General features: G+C 52.7%; 1 protein-coding gene across 1 annotated transcript in view; it reads right to left on the reverse strand.

The window, feature by feature from the left end:
* LOC108315236 (myosin-7-like) overlaps positions 1-17,641 on the reverse strand; it is a 22,338-nt gene extending 4,697 nt beyond the window's left edge. Inside the window, exons 1-31 of the mRNA XM_037744287.1 lie at positions 17,546-17,641; positions 16,142-16,197; positions 15,485-15,693; positions 15,039-15,182; positions 14,594-14,750; positions 14,435-14,462; positions 13,748-13,856; positions 13,572-13,664; positions 13,405-13,468; positions 12,912-13,010; positions 12,571-12,674; positions 11,817-11,955; positions 11,296-11,414; positions 11,022-11,171; positions 10,569-10,739; positions 9,637-9,946; positions 9,291-9,358; positions 8,834-8,921; positions 8,070-8,187; positions 7,799-7,922; positions 7,380-7,516; positions 6,877-7,132; positions 6,020-6,262; positions 5,662-5,838; positions 4,702-4,847; positions 3,484-3,574; positions 2,352-2,741; positions 1,997-2,123; positions 1,702-1,820; positions 765-961; positions 27-246 (exon numbers count right to left, since the gene is read on the reverse strand). Coding sequence (XP_037600215.1) covers positions 27-246; positions 765-961; positions 1,702-1,820; positions 1,997-2,123; positions 2,352-2,741; positions 3,484-3,574; positions 4,702-4,847; positions 5,662-5,838; positions 6,020-6,262; positions 6,877-7,132; positions 7,380-7,516; positions 7,799-7,922; positions 8,070-8,187; positions 8,834-8,921; positions 9,291-9,358; positions 9,637-9,946; positions 10,569-10,739; positions 11,022-11,171; positions 11,296-11,414; positions 11,817-11,955; positions 12,571-12,674; positions 12,912-13,010; positions 13,405-13,468; positions 13,572-13,664; positions 13,748-13,856; positions 14,435-14,462; positions 14,594-14,750; positions 15,039-15,182; positions 15,485-15,685 — 4,389 coding nt within the window. The 5' untranslated portion in view covers positions 15,686-15,693; positions 16,142-16,197; positions 17,546-17,641. The remainder of the gene's footprint in view (positions 1-26; positions 247-764; positions 962-1,701; positions 1,821-1,996; positions 2,124-2,351; positions 2,742-3,483; positions 3,575-4,701; positions 4,848-5,661; positions 5,839-6,019; positions 6,263-6,876; positions 7,133-7,379; positions 7,517-7,798; positions 7,923-8,069; positions 8,188-8,833; positions 8,922-9,290; positions 9,359-9,636; positions 9,947-10,568; positions 10,740-11,021; positions 11,172-11,295; positions 11,415-11,816; positions 11,956-12,570; positions 12,675-12,911; positions 13,011-13,404; positions 13,469-13,571; positions 13,665-13,747; positions 13,857-14,434; positions 14,463-14,593; positions 14,751-15,038; positions 15,183-15,484; positions 15,694-16,141; positions 16,198-17,545) is intronic.
* Between the last annotated feature and the right edge of the window lie 4,176 nt (positions 17,642-21,817).

Below are 21,817 nucleotides of genomic sequence, written 5' to 3' on the forward strand. Positions count from 1 at the left end.
GCCCTGAAGCCCTCATGCCCCCTTGCCCTGCGTGCTGGCTGTGGCCCCCACCCATGGCCCACCTTGTCGAAGTTCCTCTGCTTCTTGTCCAGGGCTGCAGCGGCCGCATTGGAGCGCTCCACGTCCACCATCAGGTCCTCAATCTCGTTCTGTAGCCGGTGCTTGGTCTTCTCCAGCGAGGAGCACTTGGCGTTAACGGCCTCCACAGCCTCCTCAGCGTCCTGCAGCCGCTGGGCCAGCTTCTTCCTGCCCAGGTGAAGGTGGAGGGTGTGTGTGTGACTCCACTGGGCAACAGTGGAGCTTTGGGTGGACCTCCTCCCACCCCCTCCCTGTATCTCCTTAAGATACGATAAGTCCAGCCTAGAGGGAGCTGAGCCTGCTGGCGCCTGAAACAGAGTCCACCAGCATGGGCTGCCCGGGTATCCTCCCTACCTGCAGTGGCATCTGGGTGTCAGTGGCCCCTGCCCTTGCCCTCTACACAGGCTGATCGACGGTAGCTCCTCTGACCAACAAGCTTTTTGCTCGTCTTATACGTGAGCATCAGGTATAACCCGGGCCAAAAGCTCGCCCGTCACAGGAAGTGGGTCAGGGCCAGCCAGGTTCACAGAGCAAAGGATCCAGGCTTTCTTCCAAGCGCCTCTGTTGCCCTCTGAGTTCCTCCTGTCTCTCCAGCTCCTTCTCATGATCACTCTGCCTATCCCCACCCCAGGTCCTCTCGCTCCTTCCTGTCTGAGAGCCAGGTTAAAGGGGCATCTGGAGCTCACTTGGCCTCCTCGAGCTCCTCAGTCCGCTGGATGGCGTCCGTCTCATACTTGGTCCTCCACTGGGCCACCTCCGAGTTGGCCTTGGACAGGACGCGCTGCAGCTCAGCCTTGGCCTCCGTCTCCTCCTCGTACTGCTCCCGCAGCAGGTCACAGTCATGCCGGGCTGACTGCAGTGCATGGGCCAGGGCATTCTTCGCCTGGGGAGGGGTGGGCACCAGGAGGTGGGCTTAGCTTTCTCCATTAGGCAGCCCTATCCCTTACCATTCTCCTCACCCTAATCTCAACATCCTCCCTTGGCTTTATCCATGTCCAAATCCCCAGTGGACCTGGAATGGTTTATTGTTAGATAATAACACAGAATGCCAATGCAGCACTGAACTATTTAAGAAAAGCTTCGTGGCCATTGGCCCTGAGCTCCTTCCCACACCAGGTATGGTCATTATCACTGGGGTTGGGAGAGGGAAACAGGCTCAAAAGGTTAGGGGACTTCCCCAAGATCACTGAGCTGTAAGAGCCAGGTTAGTGTTGAACCCTGGTGTTTTTTAAAACTCATATTCTTTCTCCTTTTTCATGAGCCCAGCAAAGTGCTAAGAATAGGCTCCAATTTAAATTCTTTCTCCAGTTTTCAGGTTGACCCATCTGTGTGGTCCCTACATCCCCTAGCTATGCCTAGGCAAGACCATCTCATGTCTCCCTAGTTCATTTCCTCTCCTCCTCCCCACACCCTGCCTCTTGCCCAGGGATGCAGCAGAAGGCAGAGGGCCTCAGCCTGGGGAGTAGAAGGCATGTGGCAGGGTTTGGGCTATGACTTCTTTTTAGAATTCTTGGAGAACTGTGGGTACACATAAGCCTTATTCCTGAGAAGGGGAGTGATGTCAATGCAAGGCTAGTCAGTGTGCTCCTTGCTTGGGCCAGGTGGCCCGAGGCTAGCCCTTACCTTAACCTCCTCCTCCAGCTGCCTCTTGAGGTCCTCCAGCTGCTGGGTGTAGGTGAGCTTGCCTCGAGTCAGCTGGGAGATCAGTGCCTCCTTCTCATCCAGCTGCCGGGACAGCTCACCTGGGGAAGCACCGTTTGAGATCAGCCACTCCTCTCTATCCCTACCTCCTCCCCTAGTACTCAGGCCCCATTCTCTGGAGAGACTCTGTGTCTGTGTGTGTGAGCAACCAAGGCTGGAGTGGCTCAGGAGGTTGGGGAGACAGGTGGGGTCCATGGAGCCCCTGCTGTAGGCTCACCATTCTCGGTTTGTAGCTTGGCCCGCTGGCTGGTGAGGTCGTTGACAGAACGCTGGGTTTCCTCCGCCTTGCTCCGGTGCTCATTCATCTGGTCTTCCAAGGTCCGGCACATCTTCTCCAGGTTAGCCTGAGAAGGGAAGGAGAGTTATATGATGGATGGTGGGGGGAACTGAAGGAGGTGTAAGGGGTACAACTAAAGGAGAAAAGAGGGAAGGTGTGGAGGCAAGGAGGGCATCTGAGAACCAGGCAGAGGAAGGGAAGTGGGAAAATGAACCATGAAGGAAGAGAGAAGACATGGGGAGAAAGTGGAGATGGGAGGAGGAAGTTGGAGGAGGAGAGGCTGAGCAGAGCCTGCCTTGGCCTTGATGATCTGTTCCATGTTGGAGGTGACATCGTCCAGCTCCAGCTTGAACTCGCTCTTCTCCTTCTCCAGCTTCTGCTTCACCCGCTGCAGGTTGTCGATCTGCTCGCCCAGCTCGGCCACGCTGTCGGCGTGTTTCTTGCGCAGAGCCGCAGCAGTGGCCTCGTGCTGCAGCGTGGCCTCCTCCAGGTCCCGCCGCATCTTCTGGAACTCAGCCTCACGCTTCTTGTTCATCTCGATCTGCACGGATGTGGCCCCACCAGCCTCTTCCAGCCGCTCGCTGATCTCCTCCAGCTCCCGGGACAGGTCTGAGCGCAGCTTCTCCACCTTGGCCCTGGCGGTGCGCTCGGCCTCCAGCTCCTCCTCCAGCTCCTCGATGCGCGCCTGGGCCAGACACAAAGGGCTCAGACCTACCGCCTGGACCCTGCTGCTGGATCTCCCCCTCCCCCCGGGCTCTAAAAGGCTCTCGGCTTCTCTGGAACAGCAAGACAGTTTAGCTCTTCCAGTGGAGAGGTGAAAATTGAAGGATTTGGGGAAGATGCTTTGAAGAGCTGAGCTGGCCTTCCTTTTGGCTAGGGCATGACAGTCTGCACGCTCTTTATTGGAAGGAAAGTGGTTGAAACCTGCTCTTAAAGATGGACAACGAGACCTGTGTTCTGGGGATATTTTAAGCAGTTTAGTCACAAAAGAAAATAAGAAAAGTTGAAAATGAGAGAGCCATATTTGTCTGACCTGACAACTAAAGACCTAACACAGCTTCTGCTCCAGAGGTAAGAACTGAAGACATGCCATCAGAGTTGAAGGGCCCTTAAAACCCTCCAGGTAACAGGGAGGGCATGGAGACCCAGAGATCTGGAGTGGGCTCCCAGTGGTCACCCAACTAAAGCAGAGCTGAGACAGGAAGCTGGGATTTCTGCCCTCCAGGACTGTGACCTTTTCAGGGTCTCTGTGTATCACCTGGGCCCTTCTGGGTGTACCCATGGGGACACTGTGATAGCTGCATGTCTGCCTCCATGGGCAATAATTAGCCCCTGTAATGCTGTGAACAGAACACCCTAGAGGAGGGGGCAGGGGAAACAGAACCAGCCCAGGGACCCAGCACTCCATGTGGGTTTCCAGACCTTACCTGGAGCTCCTTGAGCTTCTTTTGCAGCTGGCTGCCCAGGGCCTGTTCATCCTCAATCCTTGCATTGAGAGCATTCAGCTCAAAGTCTTTTCTGTGGGGAAGGAGGGATGGTGAGGCAAGGGAGGCTCGTGGGTCCTCAGGAAGGTCCACTAATGGTTGGAAATGGTAATGAAACAGGTAAAGAGTAGGATTTCATCAGAAAAACAGCTTCTGGGGGTGATGTAGGATCTCTGGAGGTGTAACACCTGCCATAGGATTGAAATCCAACAAGAATGTAATGGGAAGAGTGCTGTAGACAGGCTGATGGTTCTGGGCTCTGCAGGATATTCCCATCTTTGGTCCCTGTTTTCTCATCTGTAAAATGAGGGGACTGGACTAGATTGCTTCAAAGATCCCTTTTAGCTCTGATAGTCCCTAATTTTGTCACTGTTGCTTTGGGTAACTCAGCTAACCTTTCTGAAACTTATTTTCCTCTTTGGTAAAGTAAAATTAAATATACCATCCTTAAAAGGTGTTTTGAGAATCAAATGGGATCGTGTATTCATTCATTTATTCAACACATTCTGTACCCAGGAAGGTATGAAGATTCCTGTGCAAACACAAACTTGATGAGGATGTAGATTATGATGATTCTCAGAGCCTTTCAAAGTCCTGAGCCTGAAACACCATAAGATCTTCAATTACCAAAATATGTTCTGCAAGCTCACTGTTTACCAAGTCTGGAAAGTCTATACATTTTGGAAGAACTTGCACTAAGAATTAGAACCACAAGTTAAGCAAAACAAAGAAATGGCCCTGATCCCCTGACTTCTTGAGCATGAGGGCATTTCTTGCTGCCCTGTGGGCTCTCTGTGAAAAGCCACAAAGGGACTTTCCTAAGAGGCGCTTGTGTGGCACCTTCCTCCATGTCAAGGAACTGGTTTTCAAAGAGAGTGTGTGTAAAGGGGGAAGGCTGTTATTTTCCTTCCCACTGAGTGCCTAACACAAAGAAAAGACTCAAGGCATAAAATGGACCTTTTGCCAGGGAGGACTGTCTAACTAACCCTGATATCTAGGTCTGGGGGAGGAAAGCCCTTGTGTGGGAGGCCTTTTCCCATGGTTTGCACCTCTGCTTGTGGAGGCTGCATGAGGTTGTTGCCTCAGAGGATGGCTCTCTTGGGTCTGCTTGTACTGTTATGGGCTGGGAGGAGGAAGGGTAGCAGGGAAGGGACACAGTACTTTTTCAGCCGCTCATCCAGCTGCTGCTTGTCATTCTCCAGGTCCATGATGCTCTCCTGTGTCAGCTTCAGGTCACCCTCGAGCTTCCGCTTCGCTCGCTCCAGGTCCATGCGCACCTTCTTCTCTTGCTCCAGGGATCCCTCCAGCTGGTGGATAGAAGGAGCCAGGCCCAGTGAGGCAAAGCATCCTGACTTGGTGATTCTGTTGTTCAGTTACCCCAGGACTTGGTAAGTCCTGGTGGTGAGGACTTGGGAAATCTTCCCCAGAGTGGGCCAAATGTTGCCAGGGGACTATGAGATTGCCTAGATATAGGGGATGCTCAGTCAATATTTGACAGACAAAGGAATGAATGATTGTGGGATAAAACCCCAAAGCCGTATTCATTCTTTCAGTATCCTGTAAACACCTACTGGGCATCAGGCTCTGTGCTAAGCACTGCAGTTCCCAAATTGAATAGATCCAAGTTTCTGTCTAAAGGAAGCTTATAGTCTTGTGGCTGAGATAGATGCTTAAATAATTATAATAGAGAGTGATAAGTGAGTCAACAGACATATGTGCATCAGAGGGAACAATGATCAAATTTTGCCTTAAATATTGGAAGTTCAAAGATCCTTCTTGGGGAGCATCACAAAATTTCCAAATAAATATGTCATGTTCTTTTGAGATAATTCTCTAAATCCTATGTCAAAGGCAGAGGTATCTGGGATTGAATTTAAAAAGAAAACTTATCTGTACTATTGATCATACCAGTAAAATTAGATACATAATTCAGAATTGATCACCACCTCTGACTTTTCATTCCCCAACTCCCTTCTAGGAAGATACCAGGAAAGTTAACATCCTCTAACCCCACCCCCCTCCACACACACACACACACACACACACACACACACACACACACACCCTCTGGGCGCAGATGGACATGGCATATCTAGGCCCTACAACTGTCAATGTACTCACATCATCCACTTGCTGCTCCAGCTTGACTTTGGCCTTAGTCAGGGTGTTGACCTTGTCCTCCTCGGCCTGAAGGTCATCCAGGGCCTGCTGGTGGGCCTCTTGTAGAGCTTTCTTCTCCTTAGTCAGCTTGGCGATGATCTCATCCAGCCCAGCCATCTCCTCTGTCAGGTTTTTCACCTGCCGACCAAGAATCCCGTCTCCTTTAGGTTCAAAGGTCACCAGCTTGGCACCATCTATGGGGAGCTCCATGCCAAGGACCATGTTGCTCTCTGGATGCCAAGTGGCCAGCCTGGGTCAAGGTCAGTATGGTCGGGGAGTCCTGAGGAGACCTGGGCCAGCCACAGGGAGCTGCGCTCACCTTGTTCTCCGTTGCATGTTTCTCCTTCTCCACCTTGGCCAGTGTCAGCTCCAGGTCATCAATGTCCCTTTTGAGCTCTGAGCACTCGTCTTCCAGCTTGCGCTTCTTGGCAGTGAGCTCAGCATTCATCTCCTCCTCGTCCTCCAGCCTCTCATTCATCTCCTTCACCTTGGCCTCCAGCTGAATTTTGTTTTTGATCAGCTGGTCACAGCGCTCCTCAGCATCTGCCAGGTTATCTTGTTCCTGAGGGCAAGAAACAGAGGGGAGGCTGTTCGGGGGTCAAGGTCCTCATTTTTGGAAGTAGAGGGAGGGAGAGGCACATCCCTCAAATAGGAGGGGAACTCTAGGATATCCCCAGTTGCCAAGAGCTTCAGAAGTGTGGGGAGAAGATTCTTAGGGCAGTGTGACTTGGGAACATTGGGGAGGGGAGCAGAGAGGAAAGGAACCAGAAGTCTTCATCTGGACCTCTTCCTCTAGTCTCCTCCATCGAAGAGAGGGAACTGCATTTGCTGACACCAAGCACTTATATATGATGGCCCAATGAAATGGACAGATTTATTCCCTGTCTAGAGGAAACTGAGGCTCAAAGATGCTGGATGGTTTGTCCAAGGACACAAAATTATTAAGCTATGGATCTAGGTTGAACCCAAGTAGAAAGCCTGTGCTTTTAAGTCAGCTCTTTTCCCTCTTCCCTTTCCTCCTCCTGAGTGACCTCTTTGGAGGTCTTTGGAAGTACTGATCCCAGAGTCCTCTGACTGAAGGAACAAGACAGTAAGTCCCTGTGCAGGGAGGTGCAGGGTTGTGGGAAGCGAAGGCAGAGCAGGATAGAAGAGCCAACAGTAGCCCAGGACCCTCACCGCCTGCACTTGGAGCTGCAGGTCGTTCTTCTCCTGCAGCAGGGACACCATCTTCTCCTCCAGCTCCTTGCGGCGAGCCTCGGACTTCTCCAGCGCCTCTTTGAGGCGTGCGAACTCCTCCTTCATGGTGGCCATCTCCTTCTCCGTCTCTGCGCTCTTCAGCAGTGGCTTGATCTTGAAGTAGAGCTTCATCCAGGGCCAATTCTTGACCCCCATGAAGGCTCGAATGTTCCACTGGATTATCAGCAGGGAGTCTCTGCAGGGGCCCATTGAGAGGAGTGCTGAGCCACCTGACTCCTTCCTACCTGAGGTCCCGAAACCTTGGGAATGTCCCCTTTCTTTCATCCCTCCCATCGTCTCTGAGGCCCTCTGACCCTATGACTGCACTGAGCCCCTCCTGCAGGTCTCTCTGTTTGAAGACCCCCTGAGCTGTTTTTCTTAACACTGCCTTGAACCAGCCTGGGCCTCGGAGAAGCAAGAAACCTCCTCTTGAGATCTCTCACCTACGTTCCAGCAGCTTCTTGTACTCCATTCTGGAAAGCACACCCCGGGACTGGGCCTGGATGCGTGTGATGATGCGGCTCAGCCTCTCGTCCCGCATCTCCTCCAGCAGCCCCAGCAGCCCAGCCTTGAAGAACACCTGCAGGCAAGGTGTGTGTTGGGCATGACTCGGGAGGGGCACGAGGGAAAGAGGTGGTAGAGATTACCTTAGGAAGGGTAACAGCTTAGAAAAGGATTGTAGGGAGGAGGTCAATGGCAGCTGGAGCTGGGATGAGGGGAGTGGTGTTAGATGCTCCACTGGGAGGGGTAGCATACAGGTAAGAGATTTTGCTAAGACAATTATAAAAGGAAAAGCATTATGAGGAGAGGAGTCAATGGACAAGAGATGTCTTCCTTTAATTAATTAGTCTCCTTTCCTCACCTTGGTGTGGCCAAACTTGTACTGGTTGTGATCGATGTCCAGGGAGCTGAGCAGCTTCTCTGCCCCCTTCCTGCTATCAATGAACTGTCCCTCAGGGATGGCCGCTGGGTTCAGGATGCGATACCTGAGGAGGGAAGTGTCCAGAGTCAGTCGTGCTCTGCACTGATCTGCTCTGCCCACAGAATTCCAGAGCCACCTGCAGACTCCTGTTCCCACTAGGGCAGCCCTGGCTCCCCCTGTTCTCTGAGCCCTGGGGCGCCCTTATACCCACCTCTGCCGGAAGTCCCCATAGAGGATGCGGTTGGGGAAGCCTTTCCTGCAGATGCGGATGCCCTCCAGCACACCATTGCAGCGCAGCTGGTGCATGACCAGGGGGTTGTCCATCACCCCTGTGCCAGGAGGGAAGAGGGAGGAGTCTGTGAGAACACTGGACTAAAGTTTTGGGTTCTGATCCTGGCTCTGTCACTGATTAGCTTGTAATCTCAGCAAGTCAGTTAGTATTGATCCTTTATTTGTTTCATTTTTATCTAGCCACTTTTTTAACCAAAAGTCTTTCACATTTCTTTTTTATATGATTTATAAGTATTATCATAGGTGGTGGCCAGAACAGATATATCCCATTTTCTAGATGAGTAAATTAAGCCCAGAGGGGTTATGGGACTGGCTCAACGTCACTAAACCTATCAAGAACAGAGCCAGGTCTTGAACCCAGGTCCCTGAGCCTCTGTCTCCTAATCAGCCAAAAATGGATAAACAATTTGTATATGTCTCACTGGGGTCTGTAGGGTCACTGATGAGGTAATGTATGCCACAGTGCCTTACACATTACCCGGGTTACACACTCGAGGTGTAAGGCAGCACTGGGATGGAGGTAGCCTGGGAGGTCTCATGGGGGATGCGGAAAGAACATGGTTTGGAAACCACTGTGGTGGTAGATGGGCAGATGCCCTAGGAAAGTTCCACTGGATTATCAGCAGTGCAGATCCCAGGGCAGTGTATGCCCACAAGTGGGCTGGGCCAAGTTTGTGGCCTCACCTGGAGACTTTGTCTCATTGGGGATGATGCAACGCACAAAGTGAGGATGGGTGGAGCGCAAGTTGGTCATCAGCTTGTTCAGATTTTCCTGTGGTCAAAAAAGAGAGAAAAGTCAATGCAAGAAAGAGATGCAGGAAGGAGACAGGAGAAGAAGGAAGGAAAAGAGAGATGGAGAGAATTTGAGGAGCCACAGAGATGAAGGAGCACTGGGGGAAGACACAGATGAGGAGAGAGGGTGGGAGAGAGGAGAGAAAGGGGAGAGAAGTGAGGGGGAAGTGAATAAGCGAGGAGGCCAGGAGATGACAGGAAGAGAAGACAGAGTGAAAACAGTCACGAATGCACCAAAGAGATAAGGGGCAGGAGGAGTAGGGGAAGAATGAGGCAGGGAAGGGTGGGGCTGGGTGGGGTTGGATTGATGGGGAGCTGTGCTGGCTGGCTGGGGCTGGGTCTCACTCACCCTGTGCAAAGCTGACACAGTCTGAAAGGACGAGCCTTTCTTGGCCTTGCCTTTGCCTTTCTCTACAGCTGCAGGAAGGAGAGTCAACAAAAGAAGCATCAGTGTGGGGAGGTAAGGACACAAGAAAAAAATCACAGCCCTTCTTTACATCCTTGCTGGCATTTGGCCCCTGGGTGAGGGCCTTCAATATGGCTGCCTCAGTTTCTCCACCCAGTTTCATCCCACTGAGTCTGTAAACCTTGGGGTACAACCTGACATGGAAGTGGTGGGGTGTAGCAATTGACCTGGCTCAGAACCTTAGCAGAATCCCTGCTCCTCCATCCCGGCGGCCTCAGTCCCTACTTACGTGCATCAGCTCCAGCATAGTTGGCAAACAGGTTGCTGAGCAGCTTGAGGGAGGATTTCTGGTACAAGGCCACGACAGTCTCATTGAGAGGATCCTTGTTCTTCTGCAGCCAGCCAATGATGTTGTAGTCCACGATGCCGGCATAGTGGATCAGGGAGAAGTGGGCTTCCGGCTTCCCCTTGATGTTGCGTGGCTTCTGGAAGTTGGCGGATTTGCCCAGGTGGTTGTCAAACAGCTTGGCCTTGAAGGTCATGTCAGTGGCCTTGGGGAACATGCACTCCTCCTCCAGGATTGACATGATGCCCATGGGCTGAGGAAGCAGGGGAGAGTGTCACTGAGTGTCCTTCACACAGGTGGACATGGATTCTGCTCTATGGTCAATACTTGTTTATGGAGGTGCCCCATTGGATGTTAAGGTAGTAGGCTCAGCTCTGAGTATAGTTATCTACTGACTGGCACAAGTTCAAGGTAGAGGATTTTGTCTGATGACAGAAGAACCTTTGTGAAAGTCTAGGAATGTGGCTGCTATTGGTGCTCTATACACCACTCCACCACCCAGATTCCTGAGATGCTAGGGTTGAAAATAGGTACACTCTTATGATACTCTTATGATCCCTCCACACCACTCTCATACTTCCTAATCCTTGGATGCATAAACCAGGCACAAAAAACATGCAGGTATTGGAGGTCATCATGCAGATGTCCATCCTCCATGTGTCCACTCTCAAGCCCCTAGGAGCTCAGCTGTCCCTGGTGCCAGCCTGTCCTGGGTTCTCAGCACAACATAGGCTCTGGAACCAAGGGCTCAGGGTCCTTCAGCCCCTTCTATTTTCCAGATCATACTCCCCAGAAGGGAGAGGGGCTGCTATTTTGTCTATGGTGTTCATGTTGGGTGTGCAGGGAGAGTTCAGGTTGTGAGGCCAAGGAGGCACCTTCTCGATGAGGTCGATGCAGGCCTGCAGGTCCATGCCAAAGTCAATGAACGTCCACTCGATGCCCTCCTTCTTGTACTCCTCCTGCTCCAGCACGAACATGTGATGGTTGAAGAACTGCTGCAGCTTCTCGTTGGTGAAGTTGATGCAGAGCTGCTCAAAGCTGTTGAACTGCAGGGGGCATGAGGGGTGGGTGCAGTCAGGGAGTGGGTGTGAGTGGCCATTGGGGCTGTGCCCGTGCACTGTGCCCGAGCCCAGCAGGGCGTGGCTGGTCCCCTCCATGTCAGGGCAGTGCAGGAGGGCTTCCCCTGAAGATAGGGACAACGACTGCCTCTGTCACCACACAGTCCCCACTGCCTTCCCATGCCTGGTCCACAGCTGGCTCTCAGCAAATGGCTGTTGAATGTGGGAGCAGGCGAGCGATTGTTCTCCTCCCAGGGGTCCCCGACTCACGTCAAAGATCTCGAAGCCAGCGATGTCCAGGACTCCTATGAAGTACTGGCGTGGCTGTTTGGTCTCCAGGGTGGCGTTGATGCGCGTCACCATCCAGTTGAACATCTTCTCGTACACTGCCTTGGCCAGTGCCCCAGTGGCATATGCCACCTGCAAGGTAGGGGGGACACCCATATTGAGCGAGGTTGTTGGGAAGAGTGAACTTGAAAACTCCCACCACACCATGCCAGTCTCCCTACCCTGCCTACCCATTATCATCTGAAGATGGACCCACCTGCTGGACATTCTGCCCCTTGGTGACGTACTCATTGCCCACTTTCACCCGAGGGTGGCACAGCCCCTTGAGCAGGTCAGCTGAGTTCAGCCCCATGAGGTAGGCAGACTTGTCAGCCTCTGGAAGGAAAAGGCAGGCAGCAAAGTTGGTAAAGAGATGACTGCTGGCTGGGCACGATTGCTCATGCCTATAATCCCAGTACTTTGGGAAGCTAAGGTGGGTGGATCACTTGAGGTCAGGAGTTTGAGACCAGCCTGGCCTACATGATGAAACCCCACCTCTACTAAAAATATAAAAATTAGCCAGGCATGGTGGCATAAACCTGTAATCCCAGCTACTTGGGAGGCTGAGGCAGGAGAATCGCCTGAATCCATGATGTGGAGGTTGCAGTGAGCCAAGATCATGCCACTGCACTCCAGCCTGGGCAACAGAGCAAGACTCCATCTCAAAAAAAAAAAAAAAAAAGAGTAGATATGGCCCTTAGTGACTTGACGGCTGCCCCCAGTATCCCTGCCTCCCACCTTCCGTGCCGTCCGGCTCCGCCTGCTCCTCCCGCTGCTTCTGCTTGAACTTCATGTTTCCAAAGTGCATGATGGCGCCTGTCAGCTTGTACATGGAGTTTTTCTCCTCTGGAGTGAAGCCCAGCACGTCGAAGGCATTCTGTAGGCAGGCCCCGTATTGGTGGACCCCAGAAAAAGAAGTATGTTGGGTAAGTGAGATCTCTTGTAAGTTGTAGAGAAAACTTGTCTCCTTAATCCCTGTGGGTTCTGAGACTCCCGTACTCAGTGGGGAACTCCAAAACAAAGGATGAGAGATGCAAGAGCAGAGCCAATGTCAGCCAGCCCCAGCCCCAATGTCAGTGGCTATGGCTTTTCTGAGTTACCCACTTATGCTTCTAGATCCTACACTTGCTTCCTGCCTGGCCTTCCCTACCTGTCTGCCTCTGTTCCCTGAACATCCTGCCCAGCCCTATGCCGTCTGCATGGCCTTCCCTCCCCGTCCTGCTGCCTTGGTGATGCGTGTTTCTTGGCTTATGTACCTTTCTGTCTCATGGCTTTCAGCCCTTCCTGGTTTGATAGAACACCAAATACTGGCCAGTCCTGTCTCGCCTCATCCATACCCCAGTACACCCTGATCACAGGGCACATTCTGGCACTCAGGAGGTCCATACCACTTTAAACAACTGACGGCCAGTGTCTTAGCTCTGCTTCTGGACCCCTGTTTGCCTCTCACTGCCAATCGTCCCACCCCCTGGCTGGGTTCTCACACACTCACATCAGTGGCCATGAGCTCCTCAGAGTCATCAATGGAGGCCACGGTAGTCTCTCCTTGGGAGATGAATGCATAATCGTAGGGGTTGTTGGTGATCAGCAGCATGTCTAGGGGGAAAAACATGATTAGAGTAGGACACAAGCCCCTGGCTCACATGTGGGCTGCTCACCACAGCACATAGCTGGAGGAGGAGCACAGGGCAGGGCTTGGCTTAGCCCCATATCCCACTGAACTGAATCCAGCAGTGCCCTGAAGCCCAGGGCATGCCAGCTGAATCCAGCCGCAAGCAGAGGGGACCAGGTTGCCATGGAGATAGTTGGTCTCAGTCGGTGGCTCTGACTCACCCAGCAACTCAGGCTTTTTGTTAGACAGGATTTGGTAGAAAATGTGATAATCTCTCTCTGCTTTCAGCTGGAAAATAACTCTGGATTTTTCCAGAAGATCTATAAACAGGTGGGAGGAAGAAGGAGAGAAAGAAGTTAGGATTTGGGCACAAGGAAAATTAACGATAAATGTAACAAGCAAAAAGCAGAGGGAGAGGAAGAGCCGGAGATACTGGTTGGACAGACACAAAGAGATCACACTGAGAGATGAAGATAGAGACCCAGAGAGAGAGAAATAGTCTCAGAGAGAAGTCCCAGAGAAAGACACCTAGCCATGTGGAAACAGAGATGGAGAAAGAACTCAGAGGAAGTCTCAGAGAGAGACACCTACAGACAGAGATCGAAAGAAGAGAAAAACAGAGGGAGGGAGGGAGGGGAGAGAGAGAGAGGTCAAGACCAGATGGTCTAGAGCAAGGTGATCTTAAGCTGAGGCTAGCAGATTCACAGCACTCACAGGTTTCTATGTCTGCAGATGCCAACTTTCCTGTTGCCCCAAAATGGATTCGAATGAATTTCCCCTGGAGAGATGGAAGAGGGTGGTGATGAGTCTGGGGAAGGCTCATATTTGAGGCCATCCCTCCACCAGTCCAAGTCTCAAGCCCAAGTTCAGGGACCACTCACGAAGCGGGAGGAGTTGTCATTCCGGACAGTCTTGGCATTGCCAAAGGCCTCCAGAGCAGGGTTGGCCTGGATGATCTGGTCCTCCAGGGTGCCCTGCTGAGGTTGAGAAGGAGGCAGGTGAAAGCTCTTCCTCCTCCCTGTCTATGGCGCAAGACCTTGGAGGGCAGCAGGCCTACCTTGCCCGGGTTCTGGTCCTTCTTGCTGCGGTCACCAATGGCTGCAATAACAGCAAAGTACTGGATGACCCTCTTGGTGTTGACCGTCTTTCCTGCTCCGGATTCTCCACTGTGGAGACAGTCGGGGCTTATTGGGCAGTGAACAACGCTGCTGGAGACCAGCAAGCCTCAAATCAGAAGAGAATGCCTAGGCCTGCCCGAGAGTAGGAGCCCTGGGCAAGAAGCTGCCAGGTAATCTGCACCCAAAATCCACCATCCTTCCTGGTGCCACCAGAAGGCCCTGGTTTGGGCAGGCTGAGGTGCTTGGCTGGGAAAAGTAAATGGAGGAGATGGGCCTGGGCTGTTTTGGAAAAAGTGGGTGGGGCTGGAAAAATGGAAAGTGTTTCTGAAGGGAAAGAAATGAAGAGGTGAAGACATGGCAATAACGGGCTTCTGGATAAATGAGTGATGAGTCGGAGGAGAGTGGGTGAAGGAGTAGGAGAGGAAAAGCATGAAGGGGATGGAAAGAAAGGAAGAGGGAAAGCAAAGAAGAGCGGGGTCAGGGTAAGGGTCGGAGGAGAAAGAGATGGGCATGAGATGGAGGGGAAAGAGCTGTGAGTTTATGCCTAGGGGCCTGGGATCCCTGGTGGGACTGAAGGCTGGGATCAGGGAGATTCTGGAAGGGAACCAGGTAGCAGCTACACTCACGTGATCAGGATGGACTGGTTTTCTCTGTCTGTGGGGAGAAGGTGGGGAGGAAAGGTCAGGAGCTGCACCGGATGCTCGATGGGTCTTCTCCCTTCCTTCTCCCTCTCCTTCCTGGCCTGTCCCTGTTCCCTTCAGGAAGACCCTTCTGGGACCTCTCACCTGTCAGCATGTACTGATAGGCGTTGTCGGAGATGGAGAAGATGTGGGGTGGGGCCTCGCTCCTCTTCTTGCCCCGGTAGGCGGCCACCACCTCGGCATTGTACACCGGCAGCCACTTGTAGGGATTCACGGTGACACAGAAGAGGCCAGAGTAGGTCTAGGGGTAGAAAAACTAGCTATGACTTGCCAGTTGTGAAGCGGGAGGGCTGGTGATTTTGGGAGTTAGAGAAAGATCATAGGAGAGAAAGAAGAGAAAGGAAAACTTCTGCATGCACTCAGTCTGAGTAATGCCAGTCCCCAGGGTGTTGGAATTGAACCAAGGGTGTTGGGACGAGGTTAGAGTGTAACCCTGCCTAGACGTGAACAGAAGACACTCTTGGCTCCTGGGGTAGACACTGGACAGAGCAAGAAAAGATTCCGAGGTGGGGCCACGTGCACCACTCACATAGATCATCCAGGAGCCATAGCGCTCCTTGAGGTTGTAGAGCACCGCGGGCTCATGCAGGAAGGTCAACATGGCCATGTCCTCGATTTTGTCGAACTTGGGTGGGTTCTGCTGCATCACCTGGTCCTCCTTCACGGTCACCGTCTGCAACAGCCACACCCAACAGGCCCTCCTGTCAGCCTGGGCTTTCCCTCCTCCCTCAAGAGTGTTAGGAGTTGCTGAGTGACAGTAATGCTCAAGAGAGAGAAGGAACCAGGATCTCACAGGGAAGACAGAAGGGATATTGGGAAGGAGAGGGCTCTTTGGAGGGTCTGGATGCTTCCCCAAAGGGAAAGAGAATGGAACCATCCTTAGGTCCACATGGGGTGGGGCATGGGTGTACCCCTCTCTGTCCACCCAGGTGTGCAGGTGGCTAGAGTGGACTCTCACGTCAGCCTGACACCCACCTTGCCTCTCTCGGTCTCAGCAGTGACTTTGCCACCCTCTCGAGACACGATCTTGGCCTTGACAAATTCCTCTTTGTCATCAGGCACGAAGACATCCTTCTTGAGGTCAAAAGGCCGGGTCTGGGCTTCCAGCCGCTCCTTCTCTGACTTGCGCAGGTAGGGGGCGGCAGCCCCAAAGGCAGCCATCTCAGAATCTCCCATGGCTGTGCCTGGAGTGAGCAGAAGCTGGCTTCCTTCCTGTCTGCCCACTCTTCCCTTCCCTCCCTGGGCTCTCCCCTTTGGTGGGAGCCCCAAAACCTAGCACCATGCTCAAGAGTCAAGAGGAGTCACCAGTGAGTCCCTTCTTTGAGCTTACTCCTTAACCAGAAGAACAGCCTAGCAAACCTTCCAGGGTAAAAGAAGCAACTAATGATTGTTCAAGCTGGGGCTCTCCTAGGGAAGGAAGAGTGTCCTGAGCTCCTTGTAGGAGCAGAAATCTGATTATTTCCATCTCTAACCATCATCTGTCCCTGGACCTCTGGTCATAGGTAAGGAGCTCCTGGTAGCCAAGATGTTCTCTCCAGCACAGGGCAGAAACTAGAGTTTCATAGGCTGGCTTTGGTGCTATAATGCCCAGTCTCACTGGATTCTCAATGCCTTAGCTTCAGCTTTTCTTACCTGGGCTGCTCAAGTGTGTCTACCGACGAGGAAAGGGGCCAAGGCCTGCAGGGGACCTGAAGAGAGGGAAGTGGCTGTGTCAGGGAAGGCTATGCCCAACCTGGCCAGTCCCACCTCCCTGCCTCTCCCTGGCTCTGTCCTTCAGCATCCACCCACTTCCAGACCTGAATACCAGGTGGAAGGGGCGGTCAGCTTCTCTGGTCCCATTCTTCCTGTTTTCAAACCTTACTTCCTTTTTCCTCGAGAACCAATTCTAACAGCTAGTTCACCCCGAACCCTAATGCTCCTCACTCCTGCAAGATGGTCCCATTCCTGCTTGCACCCATCTAGTGGTAGCTTTCTTTGAGCCACCTGAGAGACAACTAATGGTCACATTTGTTCAGCACTTTCCAGTCTAAAAGCACTCCAGTGCACATTCTCTTACTCAGTCCTCACCCCATTTAACAGATAAGGAAATCGAAGTTAAGTATCTCGCTTATCTAAGAGCACATGACAATAAGTGGGAGCGCCAAAACTTGAATGCAAGTCTGACGACTCTAAAGACAGTTCTTTTCCATCCTGTCCCCATTTTGTTGTCACACTGTGGACATTCTCAGAAGATACTATGGGCTTCCTCTCATAGACACACCCATTACATAGCCAAACCCCTTCCACAAGCCCTCTGATGAACACCCACGGCTGCTGCTTGGGCACGCATCTCACATGAAGACAAGCTTCCTTCCCATACCTCAGTCTGCACCCCATCCCCATGGTGCCATATATGCCTCAACAGCAAATGTGCACATTTCAGGATGAGTGCTGTGTAAGTAGACTCACATTGCTGCATGTTCTTCAGTACACAGAGACCTGAAACATCCTACACCCCTGTGCCTGTGAGTTCCTTCTGCAGAGGGTACGCACGCTATAACAGTCATGACTCCTGGAGGCATACAAGCACCTATGCCTGCATGGATAGGGGTAGCTACACATTCCAGGCCTCACAGAATCATATGAAGGCATACACACTTCCTAGAATCCTTCTCTGCCATCATTTTTCCCTCCTTGCCAAGGGACCTCCTCGTTCACAGGCATGATCATACACCCACATCTCCCACTTGATATTTCTGTATGAGACAGTGAGGTGCATAACCCTCTCTCACATTCAGATTCTGCAGGCTTGTACACACATACACACACACGCACACCCTGTAATGCATACTGGTCTCACATGCTCAGATACAGATATCTTCCCCTGGGAACTCCTGTGGCACATACACCTATGTTTAGACCTGCATATGTGTGCCCAGTCACTGGACTTGATACTCTGCATGAAGTCCTGCATGAAGCTTGCTATTCCTAGAGGAATCCCTTCCTAAGCCTGGAGCTCCCTTATCCCAGAGGAAGGCCTCCAGCTCCCACTCCTACCTGAGAGCAGCAAGGAAAGACACAGAGCAGGACAGAGCTGTGGAGCCAGACCTGGTCTCGGGAGCTGTATATATGGGGCAGCAGGGTGCCCCCACCCCCACCTGCACCCAGTCCCTAGACGGATTTAGAAAGGGCTGTTGTCACTAGAAGCATTTCCCCCAGGCTCCCCCCCTTCCCAAACAGGGCTCCCCTCCCCCCCTTCCAGCTAGGAAACAATTGGAAGTGGTCGTCATTGTTATGGCATGGAGTGTGCAGGGTCTGAGTTCCAGGGGGCGGGGTGGCTCAAAGTGCAGCAAAAATATCTCCCAGGCCAGGCCTCACATTCCACAGCTGGCAGGAGAGGGAACTGACCATGACCACCAAGACCACAGGCAGCCAGCATCCTGGCTCTCCCTTGGGTCACTCCTGGCCTGGGGCACTCCTGGTCCTGGACACTGCTGCCCCTGCAGTCCCCCGCCCCGGGGCCCCTGCTGGCCTGGCCCCATTTCCACAGTGTTCTCCCCGCTCTTCTGGCCCAGGTCCTATATCCAACTGTAAGCTGGGAAGGAGCTGAGTGTCAGCAGCAGAGACGGGTAGGGCAGAGTTGGGGGCATGGCCCCAGGGTGGGGCTAGACTGGGGCAGCTGGAAGGAGGTTTCCTAGCCAGGTGGCAAGAACAATGACCATGGAGTTTAGAGATGGGGACTCTGGCTCAGGCACTGATTTCCTTGGACCAGCAGGCAATGTGTTGAGGTCAGTGAGCCTCCAAGCCCTTCACTTTATGGAGAGGGACAGTACATTCTTTATGGTTAGACAGCTAATTGGGGCAGCAGAATTCAAGGTGGAAAACCTCAGCAGAGGGGAATGGAGCTAAGCCTGTGGAAGGTAGCCTGGAAAGGAGGGCTGGGATTACAAAGATGTGAGGACCCCCTATGTGCAGAGGGCAGGACCCAGCTGCAATGGTCTGGAGACCTTTGCCTGACTCATGTTCCTAGCTTTGCCCTGCAGGTACTAAAGGCCTGATCCCAGAGATAGACCCTCTCAGAGCTATAGATAATACAGCTGCTTGGAGCTGTAAGGAGACCCCTAAGACAGCTGTTGTCTGGCCCACTCAGCCTCAGGTGGGGTGACCTTTGTCCAGAGCTAGAGGTGACTAGTGTTCTGGCAAGTGAGGCAGAATGACAGGACAGGAAAAATCTTCCCCTTTGAAGGCCTGAGGAACAGCCACAAAGGAGGGGAGGAAAGGGAGCTGGGGCCCGGCCTATGAGTACAGAACACAGTCGATGCCATGCTCTTCCAGCAACGGGTGTGCAAGCTTGACTGGCTCTGTGTCTAGGCAACCACTGCAAGATTTGGTGTGAAATCCCCCCTACTTCCCGAACACAGCTCTTCGGCGCATGCAGATTAGTCCATCTGATTAGCTGTCAGCTTGGAAGGAGAGAGGCAGGCCTGGGGGTTGGGTGCAGCAGGTACATTTTGAAGGTGGGGTGGGCATAGCAGGGAAGGGAAAATCCAGGAGGAGGCCTCTGTGGGGTTGCTTGGTAACGAGGCACTAAGGTACAGTCTGAGGACACTGAGCAGCTGTGAGGGGGGTGCAGGCGAGTGGGGGAGACCATGAACTGCAGGGGCTGTCTGACACTGCCTCAGCTCTGCAGTGCCGAGGTGATCCCAATAGGCTCTGCTACTAACATGCCCGGCAGGACAGACTCTGGCAGTCCCCACCAGGCCTGGCCAGGTGCCAAGGAATCAGCTCTATTGACAGAGACAGACCTTCTCAGAGCTATAGATAATACAGCTGCTTGGAGCTGGAAGGAGACCCCTAAGACAGCTGTTGTCTGAGGTTCCCTGAAGGAACCTCAAGGATTGGCAATGAAGGGCAAAAACTCCCTTTGTCCCCACCTTCCAGCTTTCCAAGCTCCAAACTGCCACCCCTCCCTGATTTCCCAGGGCTCAGGCACAGATGCCGCCAGCAATTGAGATGCACAAAGGGTTCTTGGGACGTGGTTGAGCCATTTCAAAGCCAGTGTCTTCACCATGGGCCAGCCTCCTTCCTTGGCTGGGGACTTGGGAAGTCTTTTCTACATTTGGGAAATCAATCATACATTGTTTCCCTCCTTTCGGATTTGGGAGGCTCTGGTCTATTGGTGTTTGGGTGTTACTGTTCTCCACCCCTGTGCCCCCACCCCATTGCAGAATAGAACTCACCTCCTTAACTCTAGGCTCTGCTTCGCAGCTCAGAGAGATCAGAGCGCCTGCTGTCCTGAAAGATCCTCACTCACTCCCTAGCCCCTCCAGCACCTGCTCTTGGCTACATCATGATTCTCTTTCTGCTGCTTGCTGCTGTCTAAAGACTGAGTAACTTTGCAGATTCTGCCATTCAATTAGTATTTATTGAGTGCCTACCATGTGCAAGGTATTATTCTGGTCAATAAGGACATAACAATGACCAAAAGAAAGATCCTTCCTCTGGACCTCTCTAGTCAACTGTTTGTAGAAATGGAATCCAGGCCTATGCTTTGCACACATGCACATTCCTCAGGGGGACAGTGAGGGGCTAGGGGCCCCACCAGGCAGGGGTGAGTGGGGATTGTGCAGAGTATGCTACAAAGTGATAGCAAGATAAAGGAGAGGAAAGCAAAATGCTATAAATAAAGAGAGGCTGGAGGGAGGGCCGCTTCAGCAAGGTAGACCAAATAAGGCCTGGAGTGGAAGGAAGGTGATCTGTCCCCCATCCTCCCTCCCCGCATTGTGCCAGCTTTGTCTGTGCTCTGTCACCACCCTGATCAAGTGTCAAGCCAAAACAGGGGCCATTTGCTGTGAACATGCCAGCGGTAGTTCAGAGGAAAAGTTGCTAAAATTACTCCCAGGAATTGTGAGGGAGGGAGACGGGGATGAATTAGAAGCAATGTCGGCATGGAGAGAGGGGAATCAGAAAGAAACCCCGGTACCCACAGGGAAAGAAGAAACCAGGTAGAAGGAGGCAGGGCACTTGGCACAGGGGAGGAACGAGGCACTTGTTGTTTGTGCACAGGGGAGAGGGGACTCACCAGGAGTGGAGGCTGACTCTCCCATCCGCCTGCCCCCAGAATCCCTGACCTTGGGGGGACCCTGCCCTGGCTCTACACGAGCCTAGGATTAGGGAGCTGAGCTTTGTGCCTGTCTCAGGTTTCTCTTTACAAACAGCTGCTCCTTCTTGTCATTCTTTTGTCTTCCTGCTGGCTTCAACATCTTTTGTACTTGTGCACCCCCTCCCATTCCCTGCTCCAGGTCTCTGCTTTCCGATAGACGTGGGCAGCAGGAGAGATGGAGGCTGGGGACAGGCTTGGGGCTGGTCTCATTCAGTTTGGGGTGTTTTGGGCAGGTTGATCCAGCCTTCAGGAAGTGTTTGGAGGGGCTCACCAGAAGGGAGGCTTTGTGGGGAGTGGCCAGTCTGGAGGGCCAGAGGCCTCGGAAGCATATGGGATGAACAGCCTGGTGAGCTTTGGAGTCAGTCACAAAAATCCACCTTGAAACCCAGAGATTCCATTTTCTAGCTATGTGGCTGTGTCAGTCATATAATTCCCTTGAGCCAGTTTTGACATCTATAACATGGGGATAGTCACATTTTGTTTCCAGGACTACTCAGGCCATTAGGATTGCACAAGTAAAGAGTCTACACACAGCAGACACACTGTGGGCCCTCACTGAATGGCAGCTGTTTGGTTAGGAACACAGAATTGAGGAAGCCAGGCTGTAGACAGGAGGGCCAGATGCCCTGCCATAGGTTCTTTGTCCCCACACCTCCTTCAGCGCCATTAAGTGAACTTGATTGAAGGGATGGTCTGGGCCAGAGTGGATCAGAAATCCTGCAGGCCTGGGGTCTGTTCTACCCAGACTGTGACTGCCCTTGGGAACATCATGCCAGGAGGTCAAGGTTCTCAGACTGTCCTAGACTCAGTCCAGACCCACAGCCCAGCCCTGAGCTGGGACAGGCATCACTGCCCAACTGCTACCCACTGAGCTTCCCTCCTGACAAGCCGGTGTGTGTCCTGGGGCCCACCAGGAGTTAGGCCGGGGCCAAGTGGTGACATTGGTCAGGCCACTGGATGGGAGCAGGCTGGGCGTTGGTGGCTTATGCCTGTAATTGCAGCACTTTGGAAGGCTGAGGCAGGCAGGTCACTTGAGGCCAGGAGTTCGAGACTAGCCTGGCCAACATAGTGAAACACCATCTCTACAAAAAAAAATACAAAAATTAGCTGGGCGTGGAGGTGCATGCCTGTAGTCCCAGCTACTCAGGAGACATGAGAATCACTGA

The sequence above is a fragment of the Cebus imitator genome, unplaced genomic scaffold, assembly GCF_001604975.1.
Source record: "Cebus imitator isolate Cc_AM_T3 unplaced genomic scaffold, Cebus_imitator-1.0 Scaffold170, whole genome shotgun sequence".
Classification (NCBI taxonomy): Eukaryota; Metazoa; Chordata; class Mammalia; order Primates; family Cebidae; genus Cebus; species Cebus imitator.